Consider the following 26,236-nt stretch of genomic DNA (forward strand, 5'->3'; position numbering starts at 1 on the left):
TTAGTCTGTACTGCACAGAACGTCAGGCGTCTACAGGGAGCTTTCATTTAAGGTGGTTCCTCCCCCCATCTCAACCAAGAATGATAAAAAGATGAGTGTTAGCCTGAACAATAACTCACTGAGAATATAAAAAATATAGCAGATTCCTTTACCTCCTTGAAAAAGAAAACACAACAAGGACAAAAGATGTCGATCCTCTCATTCTTTAAGGAAGCAACACTGGAAACCAGCACTGTAAGTTTATTACTTAAAAAAACAAACAAACAAAAATGGCTTCAGCATTACACCGTCATTTTATTTCCCTCCTGTCCATAGAGCAGAACTGTGCAACACACGTACATCCACTACAGTGACGAGGAATCGCCGAGGGCAATTTCTGATTAGCATTAGGAAGCTACAGCTGCATTGCCATGCTGCAGCCTGCTGGGAGTTTGGGAGAGGGTTTTTTTTTCTGAGTTTGAGCCTCAGATATCACCAACGTTCAGTAAAGTTCAGTCCCAGTAAAGCTCAGTCCCGTGCCAAGGAAGAAGTGTACAAACCGTGGGTATATTTGACTGTGAAAGAAACTTGCCTGAAGTCATTTTAGGAAAAGGTTTTCCTGAAACAGGCAAAACAAACGCAGTATTCAACTCTACTAGAAAGCCCCTTGTAAATAATTCCACGTAAATACCCATTAAGCAATGTAAAAGCAGAGTTAAGCACTGATCAGGAACTCCTGCGTTACATGCTGAGCACCACTTATGACTCTATGCCAAGAGGCAACTAGTGAGAACCTCTTACTTAAAGACACAATTCCCATTAGCTAATTAAATTAAACTCTAAATTTAGTAGTTCATACTTGCTCTTAAACTGACCTGTTTCATCTCGGCAGTTGCTGGGATGGGGGGAACACATCACATTACTATATACAGTCAGTCTTTCTGCGAGCAGACACTAAGCCCGAGCGGCAAAAAGCTTGTACAAAAATGCCTGTTTGCTCCAGAATTCAACCGGTCACTGTTTGCCAGGAACGACATCAGAGTAATCTTTTAATACTCCAGCCAAGTGGTCGTTGTGAGTCTTAAACCGACGTTTCTTCTGAGAAGCAGGTTTCTTCCTCCTCTGAACAGGAGCCTACAGGAAGAAATGAACAGTAGTCAAAAGATCTGCCCTCCAGCTGCGATATCTGACCTGAAGTGTGACGCTGTGCTAGCCATCACTTCTGTGAAGAGGAGCCCTGCTTGAACCAGGGGTGAGCAGGCGGGGTGAGAGTGCTTGCTTGTTTTTGCGAGGACAGAGCAGAGTCTCCATATCCCACGCACAGTAGTAAAGCTGGTGTTTATACGTGAAGTTTCCAAACACTCCCATGCAGCTACAGAAGCAGGTACATTGCCCATAATTCTATCCAGAATTACGTGCTCAAAGACAAATTTAGCATATAAGGAATCCATGAGGAGTGCCTACATGACAACAGGCTTTAAAGCATCTAGTGTAGTGGTTAGCAGAAACCAGGAACAAGTCCTGGGTGGAAAGGCTCTCATGAATGCACAGTTTGAAGCCAAGTGCAGAAAAGACGTGGTATATCACATAGAAATAAAAGTAAAGTAAAAAATATTGTTTGAAGATGGGAAGAAAGCATCTTTGGAGAGCTCGCAGCCATTTTGGCCTCCCAGCAGAACACAAGCACCCAGTTTGGAGAACAGCGCGTGTGCGGTGGGAGGCACGTTACACGGTTCCCATCAGGATTTCAAAGCTATTTAGCAGAAAAGAAGTAGTTAAAAAAACCCTCACCCTTCTCCCCAAAAAGTAACTATTCTTCTACTCCTAATGTATTGTGCAGCTTCAAGCAGAAGCTTCCACTTTGTTGCTCACAGGGATTTCTGGCATTTGCCCTCTTCTTGATGCTGCTTGGATTACACTGGCTCAAACAAGTTACAAAAACACTGACTCCTGGCTACAAGCATTGTTTTTTGCAACTTCTTAAAATTGGTCACGCTTCCCTAAGCTACGCAAAGCAGCTGTGCATAGGCTCACCAACATGGTTTGGAATTAACACTGTGGGGTCAGGAAGGGGGAATCTCCTAGAAAAATCTGTAATTTGTATCTCTTACTATTTTCTTTGGTCCAGTTTCTTGCATGGAAGAAATACCCTGTCGTTTCAGATACTCTTCAATTTTCTCCTCATCCATAGAATCCACAGGAATGCTCCTCCACAGCTTCTGAAATTCTGAAACACCAAACAAACCCCTGTTTTACATCCCAACGAACAAACCCTGGGCAAAGCCCCCGTACAAAGGGAAAGATACAGACTTCATTTCCAACACCAAAGTATTCTGGCACGTCAGCCCGTGCCTGTACAGAGGCAGCGGTCACTGCCAGCAGGCGCCCAATTAGCACAGCCTTTACCCACTCCAAATGCCAAAAAGAACCCCAAATGCCAACCAACCAACCAACAACAAAACACCCTCAACACTTAATGGAAAAAGAAGAGCTCCTTCTCATCTGTGCTAACTGCACTCCAGCATCCCGGCGTCAGGAGCACCCACAGGCAACATGTGCTTTTAATGTTAACTTGCTGCGGAGTCTCTCTTTTTGCCCAGCACCTCTCTAGCTGTGCAGACTGTCAACGTGTTTTATAAGCCACGGTTCAAAAGATCTCAGTGAAGGGTAATAACTAACGATAAATGGCAACTTCATTTACACATCTTCAGCTGCCATTGTCTTGGGAGACTTGTCATCTCGTCGTCCAATTTACTGAAGATTCAAGACATTTACTTCAGAGGGTTTAAGCTCGTTTATCACTGTAATATAATACATACCGTGCTGTACAGATAATAAATTACTAAAATTCCTCTGGTGTTAAAAAGAAGAGAGATACCTTAAAAGCCCCAGCAGCAGGAGAAAAGACAGAGACGGTAAGTCTTAATTAGAGCAGCTGCCATCTGCCTGCACACTCTCTGTCTCATGTAAAGTTTCACAGAGCCTCTGGAATGCCTTCTCCAGGCAGCGGCTGGTACAATCCTACCTCCCTTCATTCCCCAGGCAGTAAGTTAGATATATCCTTGTCAGCAGGTTTGGCTAACAAACTATAAATAAAACACGAGGCACACATAGCAACGCAAGACTAAATTTTTCCCTTTATTTCCAGATAAATTTAGTATACAGTTGTCAAAACAACTACAACTTCTGCATGCTTAAGAAGCTGTCCTATGCAGCAGGCGATGAAACACTCCAGTGACTGCCTGCCACAGATACACCGGCTCTAGGCACACTGCAACCAAATGGCACTGTACAAGGGGCGTACGTAACAGACTTGGTCCCTGCGTTTGGACCGATTCCCTTCCTAATGCACCTTGTTTTTCTGTGAAAGAACATGCTTTAAGTCTCAGGTCTTTCTTTTCGTCCCACTGCCAACAGGAGGAGGCTGTTCGAGCTTTCCAGGAAACAAAAGAAAGGAATTCCGTCAGTGAAGAACAACAATGTTCATTTTTGGTAATGCAACGTTTTTGAAAAGAAATAAATCCTGTCGAAACACTGCTTTTGGTTACACGGAGATAGCGCTCAGCTTGTTTCTCGTACAGGCTATACGCACAGTGGGATCACTGAGACTGCAGTTTTCAGATAACTTAACGCAAGGACTGACACTGTAGGCAAGACATTCTCCCTCCGCTCATCCGTGCTGAGCGCGATTCCGGGCTTTTGGCATAGCTTGCGGTGCCTGCTATCACAGATCATCTCTCACCTAATCCTGTTGTGGCAGGTGGAGAAGGTTGTGTTATCATCAAAGCCGAACACGCAAGAGAGAGACTTCTCAGCGATGAGCACTCAGATTAAGCCTTAACAGCAGAAGCCTGCGCAAGGGTCCTATCGCATCCTCCGGACTGAGAAGAACACGCTCTTTCAAGCTATTTCCTTTCTGTTCATGCCCCTTGCCTGTCCTGAAGACTCAAGCTGGACGCAGCTGGACACCGAGACCCGGTGGCGCTTGCAAAGATGAATCAGACGCTGGGCGTGCAAATGCGGTATCACACTTCGCGAGGAACCATACTTCAAATCGCGTGCTTGTGCAGTTCACGCATGAAGTGACAAGGCTGCACATAAATGCCTGACTATTAAACAGATCCCGGTTAGAGATGCTTTAATGTTTTTTGTGTTATACTGCCTTTGGCTCTGTGCAGATGACTCCTGTGGGAGCTGAAGAGCTGCCTCCAAGATGCACGACAGGCACGTGTACACGAGGCGATAGCAGATGAGAGACTTGATAACTCCCAACTTTTAAGTGTCAGCGTCCTTTTATTTATACTGTTCTGCTACAAACACAGATGATGTGTCTCCTTATTAGAGTTCATGATATATGGACAAATATGCCCTGCTGCAAAAAAACCAACCTGAGGATAGGTCGTTAAGGTTAAACTGGTCTGCATTCTTCTGGGGAACAGAAGTGAAAAATTAAACACTAGAAAATAAATGTTCAGCTCTTCAAGGATCAACATGCACAGAAGTGCAGATCACAGTTAATATCTAACCAAGGCGTTTTGCATATCTTGTAACGCAGTGGTTATACCATCATTACAGCTTCGCATTTGCCTTTTAAACTTGGCCAACATATACGAAAGTAGCAGTTACCCAGAATCAAAACCGCAAAGCTAAAATGGACTTCACATACATTTAATCCACTAACTGGCCGCACTAGAGTCACTATACAGTATTCTGCAACTTCATTTAAAAATTCCTTCACAAATCAGGTTGCTTTCAGAGCTATTTCTTTCATCGCGATAACTGCAAAAGAACCTCCTTCCCGTGCTGAAGCTCTATGCAGGGCATTCAAACACCTTATTGCCTAGGAAAGGGGGGAGTCACAACAACACGGTACCCCCTCCTGGAAATACTCCGTGTGAAAGGATTGGTTCAGAACTAGAAGCACGGGATAAATGTGGAGAAGCGTACAGAGCTGCCACCCTTCAGGCGGCTGTACGCACTAGCCGTTTGCATTTAGGGTGCCACCTAAAGGGAAAAGGAGATACATCTATCATCTCTTCACGAAACCGATTCAGTGTAACACCAGACACTGAGCTAAACGCAAGAACTGAAGAAAGAGAGCAGCTGGCTGGCTGGCACTGAACCATTTCCACGATACCTGTCAGATTTATTCAGAAGTCTCCAAGGACTATGCCCCTATCAGCTAGAGAAAGTTTAGGCCTTGGGAATACGATAACCTGTGGGAAAAGCTGGCAATAACTACAGCTCTCAAGAAACAACCCCCTGCATTTGTAGCCGTGGTATTTCAGCACCTCAAAATTCACACCCCTGACCCAAGCGAGAAAAGAGATTTCTCCAACTTCTTTGAGGAGAACCTGAAGTACCGTCTCCCTGGCCTTTGCTGTGCGGCTCCAAGCAAAGGGGGTCACCGCTTGTTAAAAGCCGAAGTTCATGAGAGGGGCCAGGGAGGAGGAAACGGCACGCAACGACCCGATTACTGTGCTCCACCACTTACGGAGCGCTGTTCACGCTTATGGTTGGCCAGGCCGGAGGGTGCAATGGGCTGGCTTGTCTCTGGGGAGGGGAGAAGACAGAAAGAAAAATGCTTTGATGAGCTGACGTGTCTGAAGAGCAGAAAACAGTGGCAGAAGGCAGTTCCTAGAGAGGGTTTCAATACACCAGATCCATTTTCCACAGTCTCTTTCTTTTCTCTGTGGACAGGGCACAGGGAGCTCAGTACTGGTGTGAGGAGTGGGAAGGGGATTGTTGGAGCAGAAAGCTCACCACATGCTGGCCTGCTTCAGCCAGGCATGGAGAACAGGTTCAGATGAATGCACTCCTGCAGTGCACGTAACCATTATGATGACAGAGCACATTTGATTTTCCTTCTCTATGTCCTGTCAACTGCTAGGTGATCGTTACACCATCAGAGCATGGTGAAGGTGAGAGACTCTTCTATCAGAGCCACTAAACTATATGACAGATCAGCCAAAACAAGCGTATAATAGCTACAGAAGGTAAAAAACCTGTCCAGCAGTCAAGACAGTAAGGCTTCGCCTGACCGCAGCAGGCTGCATTCAGAGAAGCTGACTATTTCTCCTACCGCTTAGGCTGCTATGACAAGACGGAGCCCAGAAAAAAAAATCCCCCGGGGGGAAATTTCCAAAGAGTTTCCAGCCAAAGCAACGCAGGTGCTGTGAACCCTTGAGGAGACGTGCGCGTTTTCAGCGGAGCTTTTATGTCCCGATGCCAATGCAGATCTTCCCAGCACAGGCAGAAAGTTGTGATGCCGGTACCCGAGGCAGGGGCTCAGTGTCTTGCATGGACTATAAGCAAATCTTACATGCAATATCTTGCAATTTGATCACTACAATATTTTAACTGAGAAGCTTGACAGAATCAACACTACTCACAGCCTGCTCCCTTGCTCCTCCAGATAGCTAACTTCTGGTCTTTCAAAGAATGAGAGGAGGGAACGAGACCACGAGCCGATTGAAAGGCCAGTTCAGATGTTTGCTAACATCTCCAGCATCATGATGTCTGCATGCACAGACTTAAAACAATGAGCTTTGACCAGCACTAACCAACACCCAGGAAAGCAGAGGGCAGCATAAGTAAGATACTGCAAACACCTTCTCTCTCTGAAATACCCAAGGGGTAAGGATGCACAGTTACCTCAACTTTACTGTATATGAGGTGCCTCATATACGAGCACAATTTGCACTGACATTCTCTCAGTGATTATACTCTAACACTCTCCCTTCCTATAAACGCTTACATTTGGGGAACGAAGTCATGGGTAAATGGCTGCATGGTGACTTCAGGGCAGCTTATCCTGCACTTCTCACTGCCTCACCTGCTCTTGCTAAAAGGTTGAGATGGCTTCTGGAGATAAACGGCTATATCACTGCAGTAATAAAATCTGCCAGAGATTAAAAACAGCTTAAAAATCCTCACTGAGCTGAGCCAAAATCTGAGCATAGGACAGGAACAGACAATAACAGGGCAGAAGGGAAGAAACAACGGCGGAGCAGGGAAGATGGAGTCCTGCTTCGTAACAGTCCCAGGGAACACACTACTAGATTTATACCAGAAGGAAAAGGTGCTTGATATTAAGTCTGTGCTGTCCCTGGACCATCTTAGAATTCAAAGCAAGAGCCATATGTCTTCACTGATCCCAAGCAATTTTTATACTGTTACATTTAAAGAGGCTTTGGCCATTCTTTAAATTTCTTCAAAGGTACTTCGGAAGAATATAAAAAACATGTATAATTAAGTAATCAAATTTTTAGGCATTAAAATACCTCCCATATTGCATTCAGATGTGAAAGATACCATCGCTAACAGTTAAGGAATCAGAGGGGCCTTTCAGCATTCAGCTGGCACGGGGTGAAAGCTTGGTTCACATGCAAAGTGCTTAGCCCCAGCACAAAAAGGCAATGCTTTCCTTGGCTGAAGCACCTGAAATCTAGCCCGGCTTTTATAAACTGCTTTCAGCTACACGCTACTGACAGAAGATTAATTAGTCAGGAAGTCAAGAAGGAACACATGCAATCCGAGCCCTCCTTGGCTAATCACATAAAAGGAAGAACAAAAGCCATTCCTTACTGCAAAAACCTTCTCCGGTACCCTGGAGATAACAATATATAGGTGCTGCACCACTGCTGAAGTACATTGGGATTTATTTTCAAAAGGGGAGGAAAAAAAGCTTGTTCAGCCATCAAAACAGCTGTAGTAAGGGCAGAGGTAGGCACTGCCAGAAAGCAGTTCCTCCCACTACTTTACCCAGCAAGCTCCAAATTGCCCTGGCAGCTCCTCTTTTTCTGCTGACTGCTGACGGAGCTCAGACAGCGATGAGAGAGGATGCCTAACTTTTAGGGGATACTAAATGAAGCCAACCAACATATGTTCGAAACTGGAGGGTGTCATACGGCAGAATCATGCACTGAGGAGCGCAGAGCCCTTATTTCTAAGGATAAACATTAAACTAGAAACATATTTTGAACTGTCAACAGCTGCTAGATCAAAGAGTCTGACAACACTTCAAGGCTTATACTGCAGTCTTCTAAAAACTTCGTTTTAACCTTACTGGAGATAATGAGCTGAAATGGCACTGCTAACGCAGAAACGTGTCATAACTTGTCCTGTATGCAGACAATTCTGCCAGCGACTCCGTAAGAGACATGCTTCTGGTGCTCTGGAAAGAATCATAAAGCAAAACTGCTCAGGAAGGATGGGTTTTCTTCATCACAGGATAACACGGTTGGAAAAAGGACCCCGTTCCAGCTGCAGTAAGTAAGTAAACCCACTCAGGGATGTTTTAGGAGTTGTGACATATGCAGGCAGATCACAAAATTCACAAAAGAGAAAGTATTCTTGCTCCCTCTCAGAACAAAGCATCATCATCCGCATGAAAAGAAAAACCAAAACCAGCAGGAACAGAACAACAACAACAAAAAACCACCTCAATTTCTGATCAGATGGGAACATGCTGCCACCTGCGGATGAAAGAAAGGAAAGCCACCTTGAACTACAAACACACTGAACACCAGCGATCCCTTCATTACAGACACCACAGGCTTAAATGCCTTCCTTCATCGTGAGATTGAGCCAAACGGATTAACCATTTTGTTTCAAGGGGGTTTAGAGGGCTTTCTTTTTTAACCTTCCCCCGCCTTTCACAGCAATAGCCTGCATGGCTTCTTTCTCAACACAGATCAGTGCTGGGTTTGCTAAAATATAATGTATTATATATGAAAAGCCTTGGATTTGTACTGGCTACCTGATGAAGAGTTGGCAGATGTCTCTTGCTATGTCATAATAAAAGGGGCTCTTCTATTAAGTTTCACAGTTAATCCTGGAGCTATTACAAACGAAGAGCAACAGAGATCTCCCTCTGATAACTCTTTTAGGATGGTTGGGTGCCAGTTATCTGGAAAAAGATTGCACAAGAAGAAATGATGGGAAATAGTGACTGTAATACAACCAGTAGCTGCTAAAAAACTTAAAAGCTTTGTCTTAACGGTTACCGCAACAGCACTGATCTCTAAATATTTTGGCCGTGCTCGGATCCCTAAAAGCTGCCGGCTGACAGACTCTCTGAACAGGATGACAGTGTTAATGGTAAACTCATAAGCATTGGGGAGGTTAGAAACTCCCCAGTGAATGCAGACTAAAGCCTTGTAATTCTGCATTTCACATATAGCTCCGGCTGCCACTATCAAGAAGTGACAGAAATTATGGTTTAAAGAGAGATTCGCTTCAATATTTTGAAACAATTTTTATGTTTTTACATGCTGTAGATGTCACATCTACTTAATTACCTTTGTGGAAGAAAGCTATTATTACTGAGTACAAGTGTGGTACGTAACAAGTAAGTTAGTAATATACATTTCCAGTAGCTTAATTCTATTCAAAATAGAGTTTCTCTGAGCTAGTCAAAGAAAAAAAGAGCTTTACGTTCTTTTTTATCCCGTGGTCCTGTAAGTAGAACAGTTCAAGTTTCTATCAAAAGTCTTCCTTTTTTTTTTTTTACCATAAGGTGACATTATACGATAAGATGGCTTTACGTGGCACGTTACAAAAACGTTAACAACAGAAGGCATTCAGCGATGTTGAGCTATTTAAAATAAGATCTTCTGACACAGATTGCCTTCTCCTTTCTGTACGTAGAGGCACCTGATGTTGGCATAAATACCATTACTGGAACACACCCTGAGCTGTGTGGTTAATTCCTGTGCATAAAGGAGCACGTTGCACCACAGGCTTTTACCACTAATAGTGGTAGAAAAGTGTTAGACAGAAAATGCATGTTGAACTTCTAAAGTCCGAAATCCTCTCCAGCTCTAGGCAGCAGCACTATTCCACATCTGCGCTCTCCTCCCGGTTGTAAACTACCCCTCCTCAGGACTTTTGCTCACGTCCTCCTCGTTTGCTTCCTCCTTCTGTTTCATTTGTGGCTTCTCATCGTGTTCACCAATAAAAAGGCACATAATGAATAAACTGGAAAAAAGGTGAACAAACTTGCACCCAGAAGCCATTCTTTTGGGGTTTTTTTGGCTGTCCTTTACACAGCAAAAGGTTAGATGCCATTTTAGTCACTGTCAGGTGATTTTCAGTCTCTTCTGTACCGCTATACTTGAAGAGACTTGTTGGATTCCTGGTGCCACGTTCCAATGTATCCATTATAAAACAGAGTATTAACCCTGAACTCACTCGCTAGTCTCGTTAGCCTCGTGTTAATATAAACTATTCTCCCGACATCTGGATATACCTAACATTTCATTACGACCTTAAAAGACTGCTATACCTGAAAACTTCTTATACATATAGGTGTTTAAGATAAATTCAGATCAACTATCGCGAAAACATATGTAAACAGACACCTACCTTCATCCACAGTAAACTGACAGCCCTTGTCATTGTAGAAAAGAATTTTCTTCTTATCAGGGCGGTTAACAAAGATGATCTGGTCCCCTAAAGCCTCGAAAACAAATGCAAAAGAACAACTCAAAACCACTTCGTTTCCGAGAATAAGGATTCCAACTTGACTAACAGACCCAAATCTCATGCTACAAAAAGCACGACAAACTAGAGAAGCAGCAAAGTAACTGGCAGTGAAAAGCAGCCAAAGCAGACGCTGACGATAAGCACGCCAATAAATCAAAGATGAAATACGGAGGACTGAGATCAAGGTATAAAACCAGAACTAAATGCCTACAGTTGGAATATGGGAGATCAAGAGTCTTTTGTGAGAAAGAGCTTTGACAGCTGTGCTGAGACATCAGGCCAAATGTGAAGGCAAAGGGTGAAATACTGAAAAAGCTGCAACATTAGATCTCCTGAAATAGCTTTTGAGTTATCAAAAGAACAGAAACAACTCATGAGAAAATCCTCTCTTAGCCTCTACCTCCCCCCTTTGAGAAGCTAACTGGAGTGGGTTTGCTGAATCGCGGACACGTGCTACTCACCTTTATAGCTTTCTGTGCATTGGGTAGCCCTTCCTCAATATCTTCTAAAAGGATTCCTCCCAGCCCTCGCTGGTCATGCTTGTCCAAGAGCCTGAGCAGAGCCTTTTTATCTTTCAAGTTGTACTTGGGTTTGAAAGCATACTTCCCATCTACAACCTCTATTTTCGGATTGTTGACTAGAGCCTGTAACAGGGACATAAATTTTAAACCTTGAAAAAGACCACACGCTAGTACTATTTTTTCTAGCATGCTTTTGCGTAGCTAGAGCACATCAGCCACACGCTACAGCTGCCAGTTTGGAGGTCTGAGTTTGAAACAGATTTTAAATCCTTGGATCCTAGATCTACCAGCCTAGGCATAATTCGCCACAACATAAAGCACAAAGTACCGAAGGAGGCTTAACATCATTCACTTAATGCCTTTGGGCTCCAAGGTCCATCAAGCCTCTTATGGCAGAAAGCCACACGTGTTCCTTTTCAAGAAAGGAACGAAAATAAAAAGAAGAGGGAATGCAAAAAAGCGTGGTTTGGCTGAATATAAGGTGCAAACGCACAACTCGGCATATCGAGCCCTGGTCACGTGGATGTTACGAACATGAAAGGCAGTAACCTGGGATGAACAAAACAGGAGTCAGTCTTCCCCAACTGCTGTCAATTGGCACCAGCAGCTGTAGAAGAAATTGAGAGGAGCAGACCTCCTGCACAGTAGGGTTTTACTTATGATGCCAGCTTCAGAACGAAGCTGACCAGAAGTCCATGGACAATTGAAATGATTTAAGATACGCTCCCAATCAGTTTTGCTGTGCAGCCAGTACCACAATGGAAGTTCACCTGTAACAGAGGGCAACTCTACTTAGTTTCTTCTGCAGATGCCAGCCTGACCCTGAAAGGAGAAAGAGAAGAGACACAGAAAGAAGAAAGGAGGGAGAAAACACCTGTACAGAGAAGGTAACTAACTGTGGCACTGCAGGGTGTTTGTTCACCTTTTCTCATCCAGGATCAACTCAGTGATAACTTTACATACAATTCTTGGGAGGAGGTTTTTCATTCCATCTTGGTATTCCGGTTCATTATGGGAACAACCTGGAGCTACCTTTTGAAAGACTTCAGCAGCCAAGCTTCCATCCCAACCAGCACTGCCAGATTGGAGGCTTCTGTACCCCAGAGTATGAGTACTGGTAGCAAAGGAATGCTACAGGCTGTATTAGTTAAACCACCCCAGTTTTAATATGGAGAGATTTTTTTCCCCCATGTCTCAGCCACCTTTACTACTCTGTCGTGACGATTTTAAACATGATATGAGCAAAACCAGGTACGCCAATCAAGTATAAATACCGAATACGGTATTTTGTTGATTTATTAATCTTGAAATTCCTCGAAGACATTCAGATTAATTAAGCATGAAGATGAATATGGTGGCAAGTTACACTGAATGAGACTAATGAACTCCAGCACTGGAATTTGCAAATCTATGACCCCACAATTTCAGACATAAATTTCACACCAGAATTCTTCTTTCAGTAAGCGACAAAGAAGCGTAAACCTATGAATTTTGTGCCATTCCCCTTTGGTTTAGTTCATTTAACATCCTTGATACTGGAAGAGCTCTCCACTTGAATTTTTTTTCTTTTTAAAAGAAATTCCTTAAGAAAAACAGCTTATTGATATAAAATTAGTAATGAATAAATTCACCTGTCATAAAATATACTCTTTGTGTAACATTTCTAACAGGTCCTTAAAAGCATCAGAATAGCTTTCATTTCACAGCTACCTCAGAACAGCAGGAGGTACAAGACAGACAGACACGTGAATCAACATAGTTTCCTAAAGGGGGGGATTATATATTTAGAGAGCTTGTAATTCAGTAAACATGGATAATTCAGGTTTATCATAATCCTTCACCTCTAATTAATATCTAAAGATAATGTTTTCTTTACCTCGCTCATTAACCATTGTTTCTGCTTGAGTCCAATATCTAAATGCTGTGTTTCATCCAAAATCTCTTCTAAGGTTAATGGATGTGTATCGCCACGCTGGTGCCGAGTCTGGAAAAGTAAATAGGATCTATTAGAGTTCTCTACTTATTTATTCAGCAACAGAGTGATCATAAAGTAACTGAAACTGGTATAATGTGATGACAAAACTTTTGCAAAACCAGGATAGACACAGTACACATAGCATAGGAGTTTCAATTTTTGAGAATATGAGGGGAAAAAAAAAATCATTGCCAGCTGAGACTGATAACAAAGTCATCCATCAAGCACCAAATTACACGTTATTTTGATAAATAGCTCATGAATCCTAAAAGCTGACAACATCTTGCAATTCCTATTTCTACTGCAAATAAACGCCATTATCCTGGTTTTGAAGTGACCTGGAATAAATAGGATTTCAGCAATGGAACAATATGTTGACTGTTTTGTTTACTGACAGCATTTTGAATTTAACATGCCGTTTGCTGAAATTCTCACTCTTGCAGTCTAAGGATTTTAGAGTTTGAAATATTCAGCAACTTTCAGCTACCACAGGGGAATAAATAACAAAGTGTTTAAGACCATTATAATTTTCCATCAAAACACCGTACCTTCATATAATTCACTATTTTAGCAAGGACTCCAAACTTGTAGCCAGAGCCTCCTGAAAGGGCTTTCAAGTTAAACGATCCATTGCTGTGATCTACAAAATGAGAAACAAAACAGTTAAACGATGCTTTCAACAACACCCCCTTGGCTCTGCACTCCACCTCTTTCTCACTCTAGTTCCATAAGCTTGCAGAATTACAACTACAAAGAGAAATGTATGTTGCAGGAGCGGTCACCCTCGGAGGGCTCTGTGCTAGCACGTGTGGTGATCCAGACCCACGGAGTTACCTGGCGACGGACATGGCTCTGGAACACTTCCAAGCAGAGCTCCGTAAATATAAAGATATTGGGACCTGACGTTTAAGAAAATGGCAGGCAACTGCAGCACTACTACCGTACGAGTATGTGTTCAATTCTGTGGCTTAACATATCATAATCATTTACGTTACATTAATTCACGCAGAAATAATGCATTGCATTTTTGCCCAAAGATTAGCTCTACTGATAGCTTTGTGCTGCTGAGAAACCTCTTTTTTTTTTTTTTTTTTTTAAAGTAGCTCTAGCAGACAATTTATTAAAAAAAACCCCAAACAACATAAATTCAAATCAATTCAACTTGGTGTGTTGCACCACTGGAACAATTCAGAATCCCCTCTGTTGTCAAGTCTGGCTCTGTCTCAATGTATCATGAGGTTTGCTACTGTGTAAAGCTTGTTTCAAAAATTTTTGCAAGGCTGTTAATGACTCTTTTATTAACTTTACCTATTAGCAGAGCACATTAAACAAATACCCACAAACCACTATCAAAAGCCACAGGCCCATTACCCGCATGACATTGCTCGAACTTAACTGTACCAGCTTTTCAGAGTTTCAGCTACACCAGAAAAAGAACATTTCTTCTTCATCACCACAGGAATTTTTTAATCCACTGGTCATTTCTAATCACAACTGACAGGACAATAGGTCAAGGGAGAGAAGAGAACAATTAAAGTTCATGCGTTAACTGAGGAAGAGGCTGCAGCAGGTGCTGCGCAGAGCTGCTAAGCAAAATCTTTGCTTTGCTGGGCAGCTGGAGGGTATGGATGAGAGCGGTGATAAAGAGGAGCGGAAGGGCTCAGGGGTTTGCAGTGGAAAAAAATAAAAAAAAGAGAAAAAAAGAAAAAAGATCATAATATTCTAGAAAATGCACCTAAGGTGTTCAACAAAGACCTATCGCCTCTACCGAGTAAGCGGCAGGCTTAGAGAAAGTCTGCTGCATTCACTGTGTTTAAATTTAGATGCCCTTGACAAGTTCTCCATAGGAAACTCCAAATTAAGTTTCCAAAGTCACTACACTTCAGGTGATTTTTTTTTTTCATGTCTGTCCCACTGCATCTCAGCCGACTTCCAAGTTAAACTGTAACTCTCTGTGAAGGGCATTTACAAAGTGAGAATTTTGTATGTGGTCAAATTTAAAACAAATCCACTTCTGATAATTATTGGGAAAGCTTCATGGAAACGGGTGCTAGCATAGTAAAAACCATAATGCCAAAAGAACAGAGGTCAAATTTAAAACTCGCAACTAGTAATTGTGAAGCTATTACATGACATTGTATTAGAGGCTTTACATAGCACAATAATTCTAAAATTAACATAGAAGAATCGGTATAACTCCAGCTACAGAAGAACATTTTATTCTGGTTACGAAATTAAGAAGGAAAAAGGGAGAAAAACAAAAGCCAGCTCCCCCTGAAAATACAGCCTATAGGAATTTTACCCTACAGGGTCCCCTTTCATGATTGAAAAGTAATGTCTATGCAGGGCACCTTATAAATAAAAAAAAAACAACCCATACGTGTAACGAGAGGTCTAAAGTGACTAAAATAAATTCAGAGGTACAGCAAACAGTTAAGATGACTTATAATGTATTTCTTCTGTCAGTCGAATCAAGAAGATTATCTTGTTTAATCTGCCTGGCTACAGCCTGCTACGGTTCACGACAAGCACATCTAACCTCACGGCGAAGCTGGAAATCTGCAGATATTAACACTTCAAACGTCACGGTTTGACCGGCTGCTTTCCAGCACAAAGCAAAGCGGGGTCACGGCCACCGTCGCACTCCCAGCACGCTTCTCCGCTAACAAGCTCACCACGCACAAAAGAGCATCCCAAAAATGAGAGCGGGAAGGGGTTTGTTTCTTATTCAAGAGAGTAAGAGTCAAGTTTATGAATGATTTACTCCTGGGGTTGAGGGCTGGATGCAAATGAGCATAAAGGAAGTTGTCAGCAGCATCGTGCTCTGGCCAATGGTAGGAAAGCTCCATCTTAGCTGTGCCATAAGCTGCATTAAAAAAAGGGACCAGAACAGCGCTCTTTCAGCATCCTTTCAGACAAGAGGTAGGTGTGTATCATTTTATAACATTGTCTTAGGTTTATCTTGATTACTGAAAGAAAATATGCCTGTAACCTACAAGCCTGTAAAAAGCTTCTTAGCATCAGAATGATTTTTCTCTAGGTTTAGCGGGATTTTATTCTGCTGAAAGCAGAGGAGCTTGTCTTGCACTATCAGGCAAGCACCTTCACCATCTGTGCACTAATGGAAAATTGATGAACACTCCATCTTACAGAAGAGCTAATACACCAAGCCAAGATTCAGTAAACAAAATGGATTTCGTGCTTACTGGGGAGGTAGCTCCTTTCCTGCAGCCTCACGATACTTGTAAATGATTCAATATGTTTTTTACAGAAATGACAGCAAAAGGATTTTCCTTAAAACAAAGACGGCTAAACCTGAGATTTAAGAAGTGTATCTCTCAAGTGGGTATTCTGTAAACTGTATAAATTAAGCTGCCTAAAAGAGATCTGCGCTCGTGGATATGCTAACAACCTGTTCTAGAAATTTGGTACATTAGGGTAGGAAGAAAATCCCGTTGCATAATATCCTTGCAAATATTGGAGCAGCAATCAATACAATACAAGCAGACTGGTTAGAATCCATCTGAGATTTGTAAATGCTATTACTCCAAGATGTCTATTCAGTGGTTTCTTAAACAAGACTTCCTCAGTACTGCATTGAAATTTGCCAGTCATTTCCCTCTGCTCCATGAATATGATTTCAAATAAAGCTGCTCCTCTGCAGCGTTTAAAGACGATGATACTTTTAAACTAAAACCTAATACAGATATTACAGAAGCCAACTCATTAAATATTCAACTCGCTGCTTTTTGGACACATACAATAGCTTAATTGCATTCAAATCACACTGGCGTACAATACAAATTTAAATTGTGCCATTACGAAATAAGTCAAACTGCATGAAAGCAGACCATTTTTGACAGCTTTCAAAGACGCTAACCTTATTAGTGCTGTGTTAATCTGAAAGGCTCGGCAACAGCTACTTCAGTCTTGTATTTTAATAACTACAGCAGCGAGTAGCTGGTATTTATCTGCCTCGCCTCATTCAAATGTAAGGAGATCATCATCACCCTTGAGGAGCACGAAGCACCTCCAGCAGGGGTATTACATTCCACCTCCCTGTGTAAAAACGAGCTTCTCTACGCTGTGCAAACCGCTGCCCTAATGGTGGCTGCGGCGTGGGAAGGGGCCGGCTGCTGCACTGCGCCGGCAGCCGAGCAGCAGGGACTCCTGCCTGGGGAGCCATGCCGTGCCAGAGATGCTCCCCTCCTCTCGGGAACAGAGCTACCGCCTTGGCGGAGAGCCGTGCCGGCAAAGGGTCCTGGCTACGCAATGTAAACCTGCCCAGTCTCTCCTTTAGCTCCAACTCTTGAGCTTTTTTCACTAATCTTCATCACAATTACTAAAATAATAAATTTTCTATCAGCAGGAAGAGTTAATTTTTGTGCCTGGCGTTTAGAGTGAGCAAAGTGACACGTAACGGATTCCAACAAAATCCTCGGTCTTCGAAAACTGGTTAAAAAGTTCAAAACAAAACTCTCCTTTCCCGAGGATATTCTTTTGCCATTTAAAATAGACATTTAAATCCTGCTTGTTTTAAATACCCCTTGAAGGGGACTGCAAATCCTTTTATGCAGCCCTCTCTCTCCCCCCAGATTTTCAAACAAATCTTCAGACCACCCCTTTAGACACCCTCCTGACTTTTAGCCCCATAAAACGGGTCATCTGAGTTTCCTTCCTAGCCCACGACCAAACCAAGCCACGCTCTCAAAGCCAGGACCCAACTCAACTCAGGACTATTTTTAGCTTGGGTTTGCTCTGTAAACTTTTGTTTAAGGAAAAAAAAAGGCAGTTTAATTAATCCTATCCACCTCACTCATATATTGTGTATTCAATCACAAATTCGTGTATTCAGTTACAGGTTTAACAGAGGAAACAATAAGTTACTGCAACTGCTCCAAGAAATACCGGTGTCAAATGCTAATGCCAAGTATTTTCTTAATAACAGGATTGTTCCGTTTCAATTTAAATCCATTAAAGACGGAAGGATAAAGAACTAAATGTATAATATTCGAACAATAAAAATAAGACATGAATCGCAAGCTGGTTTGGCTGCACCGTCCTGGTTTTCAAAATATCCTTTTCTTAAATAATGACACAAAACCAACGACAGGTGCTTAGACTGCTTTAAGTAATCTGGCTCAGTAGACACTTTGACACTTCACCTTTGTCACTTCCCATTTATTCAGGGATTTTGTAGTTTTCACTGTCTAAACAGGTTGATTGCAGAATTACTTCTGGGATACGCAAGGTTCATTAAAGCATTACCCGCGAGCACAGTTTAATGAGCAAAACATCAGCGTTACCCCTTTGTTCTGTACTTTTGATTACTGAATGAAGGGAAACCTAATGTGGGTAGCCAGGACCATTTTGTAAGGAACATAGCTAGGTTTTCATTTTTTGCTTTACGTTCAAAGCAAAAAATCTTTCACTGAGGCATGGAAATAAGGCTCCAGGTTTCTAGAAAGCTACCATCTTGTCTCTCTCTTCCCCTTCCACAGTCCCAGGTTTTCTGGGGCACCCCGGCAGACTAAAGCACATTTTGCGAGCTGCCCCTTCGCCGACTCGCGCTCACCGACAGGCTTTGACGTGGGGCACAGGCTGGCCCATCAGTGCTGCTCACCACCATGTTTCGCCTAAAAGCTCCTTGCTATTGCCTCAAGGGAATACGGAGATCTGACTGGATCTCCTTCTCCCACATCCAGTTTTAAACCGGTCGAAGGATTCAAAGGTTGTTATGGCGTCCTACAGCGTGGCACAACAGGTAACCAGAAGTTACCATGGCTCCTTGGATGTTTTTTATTACATTAGACTATATAGTAAAAGTACTGTAAGTTCCCTCAGATTTGGGAGGTAAAGCCAGGGAAAGAAGGAAACTGAGGGAAAGAGACACACATAACTGTGAAGATGTTATTGCCAAACACCTCATCTGCCTACTTATCCATAATCCCCAGAGAAATTCAGAGACAGACAAAGCCGTTCTTTGTTCTAGATACACCACAGACAATCACTGAGGCACAGCCTACTTTCACACTTTTGAGCAATGGCCTTTCCAAAACAGCACATCTCGATACCATTCTCGCCCAAGGCAGATTTGCTGAAGCCAGCTTCTTGTTCCATCTCCCCTACACACCACAAAGCAGTCTTTTCTTCTGCTGGGTACAAACAGACCGTGCTGGACCACAGACAACATTCCTAGCAGTTAAGCAGAGAACGCAGTTGAAAATAACAAATCAGAACTCCTCGGAAAGGAGTTGGGCTTTCCTTGCTGCCTACCCTCAATGACCACGGCACCACAAACGGGCCGAGATTTCCAAATGTGCTCAGTGCCGTTTGGGCGGCTGAACAAAGCAGTTAGATTTCTCGAGCGCAACCTTCTACTCAACAGCAGGAGCAGCAGGGGAATGAACACGTCAGGAAACCTGGCCTTCTAAAGTCAAAAGAGTTTTGCGGGGTTATTAAGTTTGTGCTAACAGGTAATTCTGGTTAAATACTCATTTGAAACTCGTTAAAATAACAAGTTTTAAAGAACCAGGATTGTTAGTTTGTACTAGAAGAGCAACCAGAAGTTTGGCTCCATTCTTTGGAAACATTCTCTAACATAGTTAAAGTTTAGACTTTTTTTTAAAGGGTGATTTCTTTCTTTTCCCAAAGACGAGTAAAAAAAAAAAAACCTGAAGAAGCAAACAAACTCCAACGACATTAACACATAGTAAGTTCTTCTAATCACTCAGGTATGGGAGGGTGGTACATGGATCTCCTAAGAACGCCAGAAGAGCGCCAAGGGCTTTCACACCACGCAAGTACCAACTTCAAGACTAAGGAAGGACAGGTCATTGAAACCACTGTATGCCTCGAAAATTATCTTTGTAACCATTTTGTCTTTGCATATACTTGAAATAAAGAAGCAAAGCTCTCTCATTCCAGAATAACTTACACTGCACAACGCACGCGTGGACCAGTCATCAGTGAAATAAACGCCCCAGACAAACCACAAAGTTGTACATTTGAAGTTTGATACTTTGTGTGCAAATATGAGTATGCAACAACCCAGGTTCGTAGGAGGTGCGAGCACTTAGTCTGAGCCTAAGTTCTTACACTTTGGGATAAAAATCACAGCATGCTCTTGATCAACAGAGTCCTCAACAGCTTTGTTTTTCTGTTTCAGCCCCTAAATCCGTGACGGTGAGCAACTCTTCAAGAATGGCAACCCTCAACACCACTCACTGGAATGAAACGACATCCATTTCCCAGTATCTGGGCTTTCAAGTACAAAAAATTTACCCTTTCCATGATAACTGGAACACCGCCTGCTTCATTATTCTGATCATATTCATCTTTACAGTAGTGTCTCTGGTGGTGTTGGCTTTCCTCTATGAACTGCTAGACTGTTGCTGCTGTGTGAAAAATAAAACTGTGAAAGACTTGGAGAATGAACCCAATCCTGTTAGAGCAATGATAAACAGCTTCAGAAAGCGCGAAACAGAGGTGGTGTAGGAAGGACTGAACGTCAGCACTTGAAGAACATTTAACACCTTGAATGAAGCCCCTTCTACCTTATGAACGAGCAAGTCACGTGCTTTTTCTTTTTTTCTTTCGGACTTAAATGTAACAGCAACAGCTATCATTTTATCTCTGGATATGAACTTGAATAATTGGCAAAGGCTTTCCGAGTGCTTAGCAGAAGGATGATCTGTTGCAATGTTACAGGGGAAGAAAAGATTTTTGTTTCTAAATGAACTTTTGTTGTTTATATTGAGTTACTAGCATAGATCTTTGCCTACCTGAAGGAACAAATGTTGCCTAACATGCATAAAACTATGTTGCTTAACTGGAGAAAACGTTTATAAAAATGCTCAACAATCTGATCATACATAGGGCAATGACCCAGCAGTGTCCTCCCACTGAGGTCAACCACACAGAGACAGGAAAGAGACAAGGGGTGAGGAAAAGATACGAGAGAGAAGGGTTGAACAGTGAGATATCCCCTGAGACAGGAGAGGCTCATGTGCATTCTTGCCTTCAGCAGCTCTTCCTCGCTTTTAGAAGAGAGTGCGGTGGGAGGAAAAGTAAGCTAATATGAAACGTATCCCAAAACCGGTCTTTTCCAACCTTCTGTGGTACAATTTGACCCTTTCTTCCTCCCTTTCTCCAGTTCCAGAGAACTCCTCCCCCTTTACTTCACATTCAACCTGTTTAACACCTTCTGGGTGTCAAGATGCGACTAATGCACTACCTTAAGAATATCCAACTATCTCCACATAAGCATACTGTAGAGGTACTATGGTCCAGAAGAAACAGGGACATTTTTCTGTCCCAAGGCTGCTGCCTCTATGGTAATGATGACACTACAGGGAGTCAGACATGCTGGATGTATCATCCTTATCTTAGTTTTTCAAAGCCGATCTGGAACTGACCAAGTTCTTGCCAAGGAACACAAGCAGACGGGTGGCAGACCTCCCACACCTATGACAGTAATTTCACCCAGCCTGCCTGCAGCTTTCAGGTGTCGACATGCTTTGCAAAGGAGGCTGCACCAGGATAAGTTTTGCGCTAGAAATGGCAGGATGGATGCACAGCGAGAAGTGGCTTCGTTTTGCACAAGAGAATCTCATCTTGCTTCGTCAGCCTGCCGATGCATCCCAGAGAGTTTACGCTCACACCTTGCTGACAAACCGACTGTGGAACACTCAGACCTCTAGCTCACCGGATTATTTTCCTTCTGTAGCTGCGTTGCATCAATAGTTTTATAAACCATAAAAGTTTTGCAGTTACCAGTTCAACTGTAATAACAGCATCCAACAGCATGGCCACCAGTAATGCCCAGTAAGTCTTTCACGCTCCCGAACCCACAGAGAAGCAGGCCAGCGAGAAACATCCCAGACCAAGGCTACTACACATGGGACGAGATATTTAACTATATAAAACCCAAATAATATTCCTGTCATTAGGGAAACAAAACCCACCTAACGGCCAAATGGACAAGTAAGCTACAACGCTGATCTTACAGTCTATCCATGTCAGAAATACCTCTGTGCTATGGCCAGTACCAGTAATTATATATATATATTATTTTTTTTTAAATATATTAACTCCCTCTATCAGGTGCAGTACGCCTAAGCTCCAGATGATCTGGACACAAAGAAAGACTTGCTAATTTGACTCATGCTCTTCCTGGTCGGTGCGATCGAGTCACAGGATAGCCAGGCCACTACTAACCTGCACAGCTAGTCCAGTGATTCACCTGGAGAAGCACTCTCCCTTCGGCAATCACAAAATGGTGCAAGTACCGCTGCAACCATTCACCTCAGACACACTTGTTATGGTGAAGTTTCGCCAGTACCAGTCCCTCGTGCAGAAAATGCTTTTAGCTAAAAATCAAACTACAAGCACAATTAACGGAAGCTGACGTCCCAGGTACGAGACAACTTAGGATTCACACCAAGACATATGACGAAGCTCATGTTAATGATGATAATGCCTTCCGCTGTCAGGGACGCTGGGCAGATGCCTCATTACCTCTGCTGTATTTGACAGCGCCAGCCCTGAAAGACCAGTGTCTTGCTCAGGAGAAGCAAGAGCAGCCATCAGGATGCACTGAAATAATTGACACGCCTCTTTCCCAAACGCGAACACCCCGAATAGCGACAGGGTTACTGGCCAATTACAGTGTTCCTACAAAATTCTCACCATCACTGCACACAAGAAGGCAGTGTGCAGAAGAAACGCGGCCAGCCTCTGCTATGCTGGCTTCATGTTCTCATGCCTTCCCGAGAAGCACACACAATGAAAAATCATGGGACTCACTCCAGCTACTTATTTCACGGATCTATAAAGGGGACTGGGTGTCTGCACAAGGAACAGAAGACAAAGATCTCCCCTTGCACAGCCCTAGAGCCTCAGGACGATTCTTTCCCACATGTAACCAAGTCGTGAAACAGCTCCTGGAGATTTCAGCTCTTGATTACTGTTGGCTAAGACCATCAAGACAAAGGTCTTAAAGACTAAGACCGTAGCCACAACTTACTATTCATAAATAAAAAGAAATAAACAGATATGATCTATTTCATTTGTTTTCCAGTTACTATTCTGAACTGAGTAAACAAGGTAGTTTTTCAAGTAACTTGTTTGAAGAACGATTTCAAATAACTATAGCAATACTGTGCTCACAGGAAAGCTTGCAACAAACCTTCACACACAGGCCAGATTTAGCTATGCAGTCACCTGAAGATTAGCATGATCTCAATGCCTCTCCTCCCTGAAAAAGTGACAAGGGCAGGTTCTCCAAGTCATAGAATCACAGAATGAGGGAGAACCTGCAGGCGCTACACACCCAGGGACTATCAACGCCAATGCGTAATCGCTGTGATTTTATTTATCGTCTTTGTGGTTACCATGCAACTAAACTGGGACCGATCATCTTAATTTTCATTTCTTCGGGGCGGGGGTGGGGGGTGGGGGTGTGTGTGTGGCACAGGGATTCTTCAACATCAAGTTTTCACTCCACCTCCCTAAGACCCATCCCTGACCCACGTGTATCCTGACAGGCTCCTAACAATCTGGCGATTCAAATAAAAAGCGGGTTTGGAGGCAGAGGACTTGGACACTGCAGCATCACAGGGCAACTTGTGCTGCTTGCGGCTGCTTAGCCCGCCTAGTCGCTTACCAGCCTGAACACTTGTTCTGAGCCAGTTCCTAAAAACAAGAGGAAGAAAGTTGGTCCGCTCGCTCTCTGTTAATTTTCTTCCATCCTTGCTGCTTCTGCGGTAGTTCGTAAATGCTCTCCAGGGAAAAATGAAAGGAGGCTGAACTCATTCTGCATAAAAGTGTTACAGAAACCATGAATCCTTTCTGATACTGTCTGGAATGAAGCCAGCAGCATATAAAAGATAAAGCATGTTTCCTCACAGCCACACATTCCTATTTATGTAAACTAATCATCCAACAGCTGCAAAAGCTCTTAAAGAAATACCCAGCCCACAAAACCACCAAACCAAAAAGAAACTACGCTTTATCTGCTCTGCCGCTTGGCCACATACCTACCCAAATCCTCCAGATCAGACTCACAGTTGAACCGTACGCCTTCTTCCTGCCTCCCCATCCCTCTTTCCCAGAAAAGCACTCTCAATCAGGATATGCAGTTTGGGATACTCTACATAGAATTTTGTTTTGCTTGGAGAGAGAGTGTGGTAAAAGAACTGACAGAAACCTAACCTCCCCTGGTGTATTTTAAAATGTCTGGCTGGTAACTTCATTTAGTGCCCTGAGAAGCTGGAGATACATACGCAAACTCCCTACTCTTCCCCTCAGTCAGAAAATGCTCCGCTCCTCCCCTTGTCCTTGACATTCTTCTCTGTTGTTTTTAGCTCTGTTGTTTCTTTTGGAGTTTAGAAGACAGCCACACATGGTACGCAAAACACGAGCGCGCAACAAGTTTGCACAACAGGGTATCTTGTATTTTAGTAATGCCTAGTGTTCGATTTGACCTTTACAGCGCATCGGAGAACAGTCAGTGCTTTCAGGGAACCGAAACAGCCCCCCACATTATACGTGTCCCACAGCGAAAGCAAACACAGAGCACGCCACTGTGCACGCACAAACCCTCTCCCTGTTGCTCCAGGTGCTGCACTTTTCATTTGCTCCCACTATTTTGGTGCTGCTTTATTAACTGCTTGTTTGATATTCAGAGATGTATTATCGGCACCACCGGCCCAGGGAAATGATGAAACTCCTGACCAAAGCAGACAGAAACCTATGGAAGCCCTAGTGTTCACGAACAAAGATTAGCTCCCAGGTAAAACGAGAACAACTGCTAATCACGCTATGCTATCCGGACTAGAGGTAAGTTGCAAAATCCATCTCGTGGATGGACAGCCTACAACTTACAACTGATAGTCTAGTAATTCACAAAATGAACTCTTAGCTGCTCTCTTGCCAGAAAGACAGAAGAGAAAAAGAATGAGACTGCTGTTATGGCTTGTCCCGCGGGTCCAACAAGCACCAAAATCCACAGATCAAAGCTCAGCTTCATATGAAATAATATTTTAGCAGTAACAATTCCTCCAACCAAGTAACAGCAAACAAGTCACACGATGAGACCTGACGCGTATACGTGGTAGGGAAAGCGGGCTTTTTCATTGCACAAGCAAATTTCACAGAATCCCAGAATGGCGGGGGTTGGAAGGGCCCTCTGGAGCTCACCCCGTCCCACCCCCTGCTAGAGCAGGCACCCCCAGAGCAGGGGCACAGGGCCGCGTCCAGGCGGGGTGTGAATGTCTCCAGGGAAGGGACCCCACAGCCTCTCTGGGCAGCCTGTTCCACTTCTCGCTTTCTTAAAAAAAAAAGTGAGAATTTAAGAGAAAAAAAAATGACAACAGCTACTAACGCAATTCACAGACAGACTGATTCATACTAACAAACCATAGCTTCGGAGCAAGAAATGGAAAAAAACAAACAGCTGTTGAACGGGAGAGTTTTACCAACCTGCGTTTTGTTTTGAGCTTGATGAGCCACCTTGTTCTACCTTTGCTTTCTTCTTTTTTGAAGAAGAGGAGTCAGAAGATGGCGCTGGACGTTTTTCTACTGCCGGTGTGGAGAGGGCACGCTTTTTGAATAGCTCTCGCTCTCTCAGTAAGCTCGGATCCATAATTCTGTTAGGAGGAGTGTCAATGAGATATTCAAGGGGGAAATATCTGTTTATGAAGTTATTTCTTGTTTGCATCCTTCCATTCCTGTACCCGGACTTTAAGGAACTGGCACGCCTGGCGGGTTTAAAGTGTCAGCGTCAGAAGCCCACCTCAGCCCCAGAGAGGAACCTGAGGGCAGGGAACGGGAGTTCTGAGCCAGCACCCCCTTTCACGGGCGCCCTGCTGGCGGAGCACCGGGCTCCCGCGCCCGCCCGCCCCAAACCCCCGGCGTTAACGGGGAACTTCAATGCCACCAACATGAGGGGAAACTGCAGCAGCGAGGCCCTTCACCGTCCTACCGGGAAGCACCGGCCGGGGGCAGGCCCGGGGCTGGCCGCCCCTCGCCGCCCTCCGGCGAGCAGGGGCCTCCGTCCCCGGCGCTTGTCCCACACCGGGCCCGATGCCGCCCGCCGCCCCTCGCGGCCCCGGGCCCCCCTCACTCACCGGAGCGCGAGGCGCAGGCCGAGCACCGCCGCCCCTCCCCTATTGGGCCATGCCGCCTTCCCGGCAGCCCCCGCGCCAGGGGCGCCGAGCCACGCCCCGGAAGTGGGCTCGCCGTTGCCATGGCGACGTCCCGGCTGCCGTGC

The 26,236-nt window shown here is 43.8% G+C and overlaps 2 protein-coding genes across 2 annotated transcripts; one reads left to right on the forward strand and one right to left on the reverse strand.

The window, feature by feature from the left end:
- Positions 1-227: 227 nt before the first annotated feature.
- On the reverse strand, positions 228-26,224 carry GTF2E2 (general transcription factor IIE subunit 2). Its single transcript, XM_064450651.1, has 8 exons — positions 26,094-26,224; positions 25,447-25,613; positions 13,512-13,603; positions 12,865-12,972; positions 10,929-11,111; positions 10,348-10,441; positions 2,091-2,206; positions 228-1,113 (listed from the first exon to the last, which is right to left on the reverse strand). The coding sequence occupies exons 2-8, from the start codon at positions 25,607-25,609 to the stop codon at positions 994-996; spliced, it is 876 nt and encodes a 291-aa protein (XP_064306721.1). The 5' UTR covers positions 25,610-25,613; positions 26,094-26,224; the 3' UTR covers positions 228-993.
- Positions 15,830-22,035, forward strand: SMIM18 (small integral membrane protein 18). The gene is made up of 2 exons (XM_009513648.2): positions 15,830-15,885; positions 20,132-22,035. The coding sequence occupies exon 2, from the start codon at positions 20,167-20,169 to the stop codon at positions 20,458-20,460; it is 294 nt and encodes a 97-aa protein (XP_009511943.1). The 5' UTR covers positions 15,830-15,885; positions 20,132-20,166; the 3' UTR covers positions 20,461-22,035.
- Positions 26,225-26,236: the final 12 nt, after the last annotated feature.

This window comes from Phalacrocorax carbo, chromosome 4, assembly GCF_963921805.1.
Source record: "Phalacrocorax carbo chromosome 4, bPhaCar2.1, whole genome shotgun sequence".
Taxonomy (NCBI): domain Eukaryota; kingdom Metazoa; phylum Chordata; class Aves; order Suliformes; family Phalacrocoracidae; genus Phalacrocorax; species Phalacrocorax carbo.

Excerpts from the sequence above, each read along its gene's own strand:
- SMIM18 (XM_009513648.2), top strand. The coding sequence starts at position 20,167 with ATGGCAACCCTCAACACCACTCACTGGAATGAAACGACATCCATTTCC.
- GTF2E2 (XM_064450651.1), bottom strand. The coding sequence starts at position 25,609 with ATGGATCCGAGCTTACTGAGAGAGCGAGAGCTATTCAAAAAGCGTGCC. Across the intron at positions 13,604-25,446 it reads AAGCTCAAAACAAAACGCAG|ATCACAGCAATGGATCGTTT; the intron begins GTTGGTAAAACT and ends CTCATTTTGTAG. Across the intron at positions 1,114-2,090 it reads AAACTGGACCAAAGAAAATA|GCTCCTGTTCAGAGGAGGAA; the intron begins GTAAGAGATACA and ends TTCTTCCTGTAG.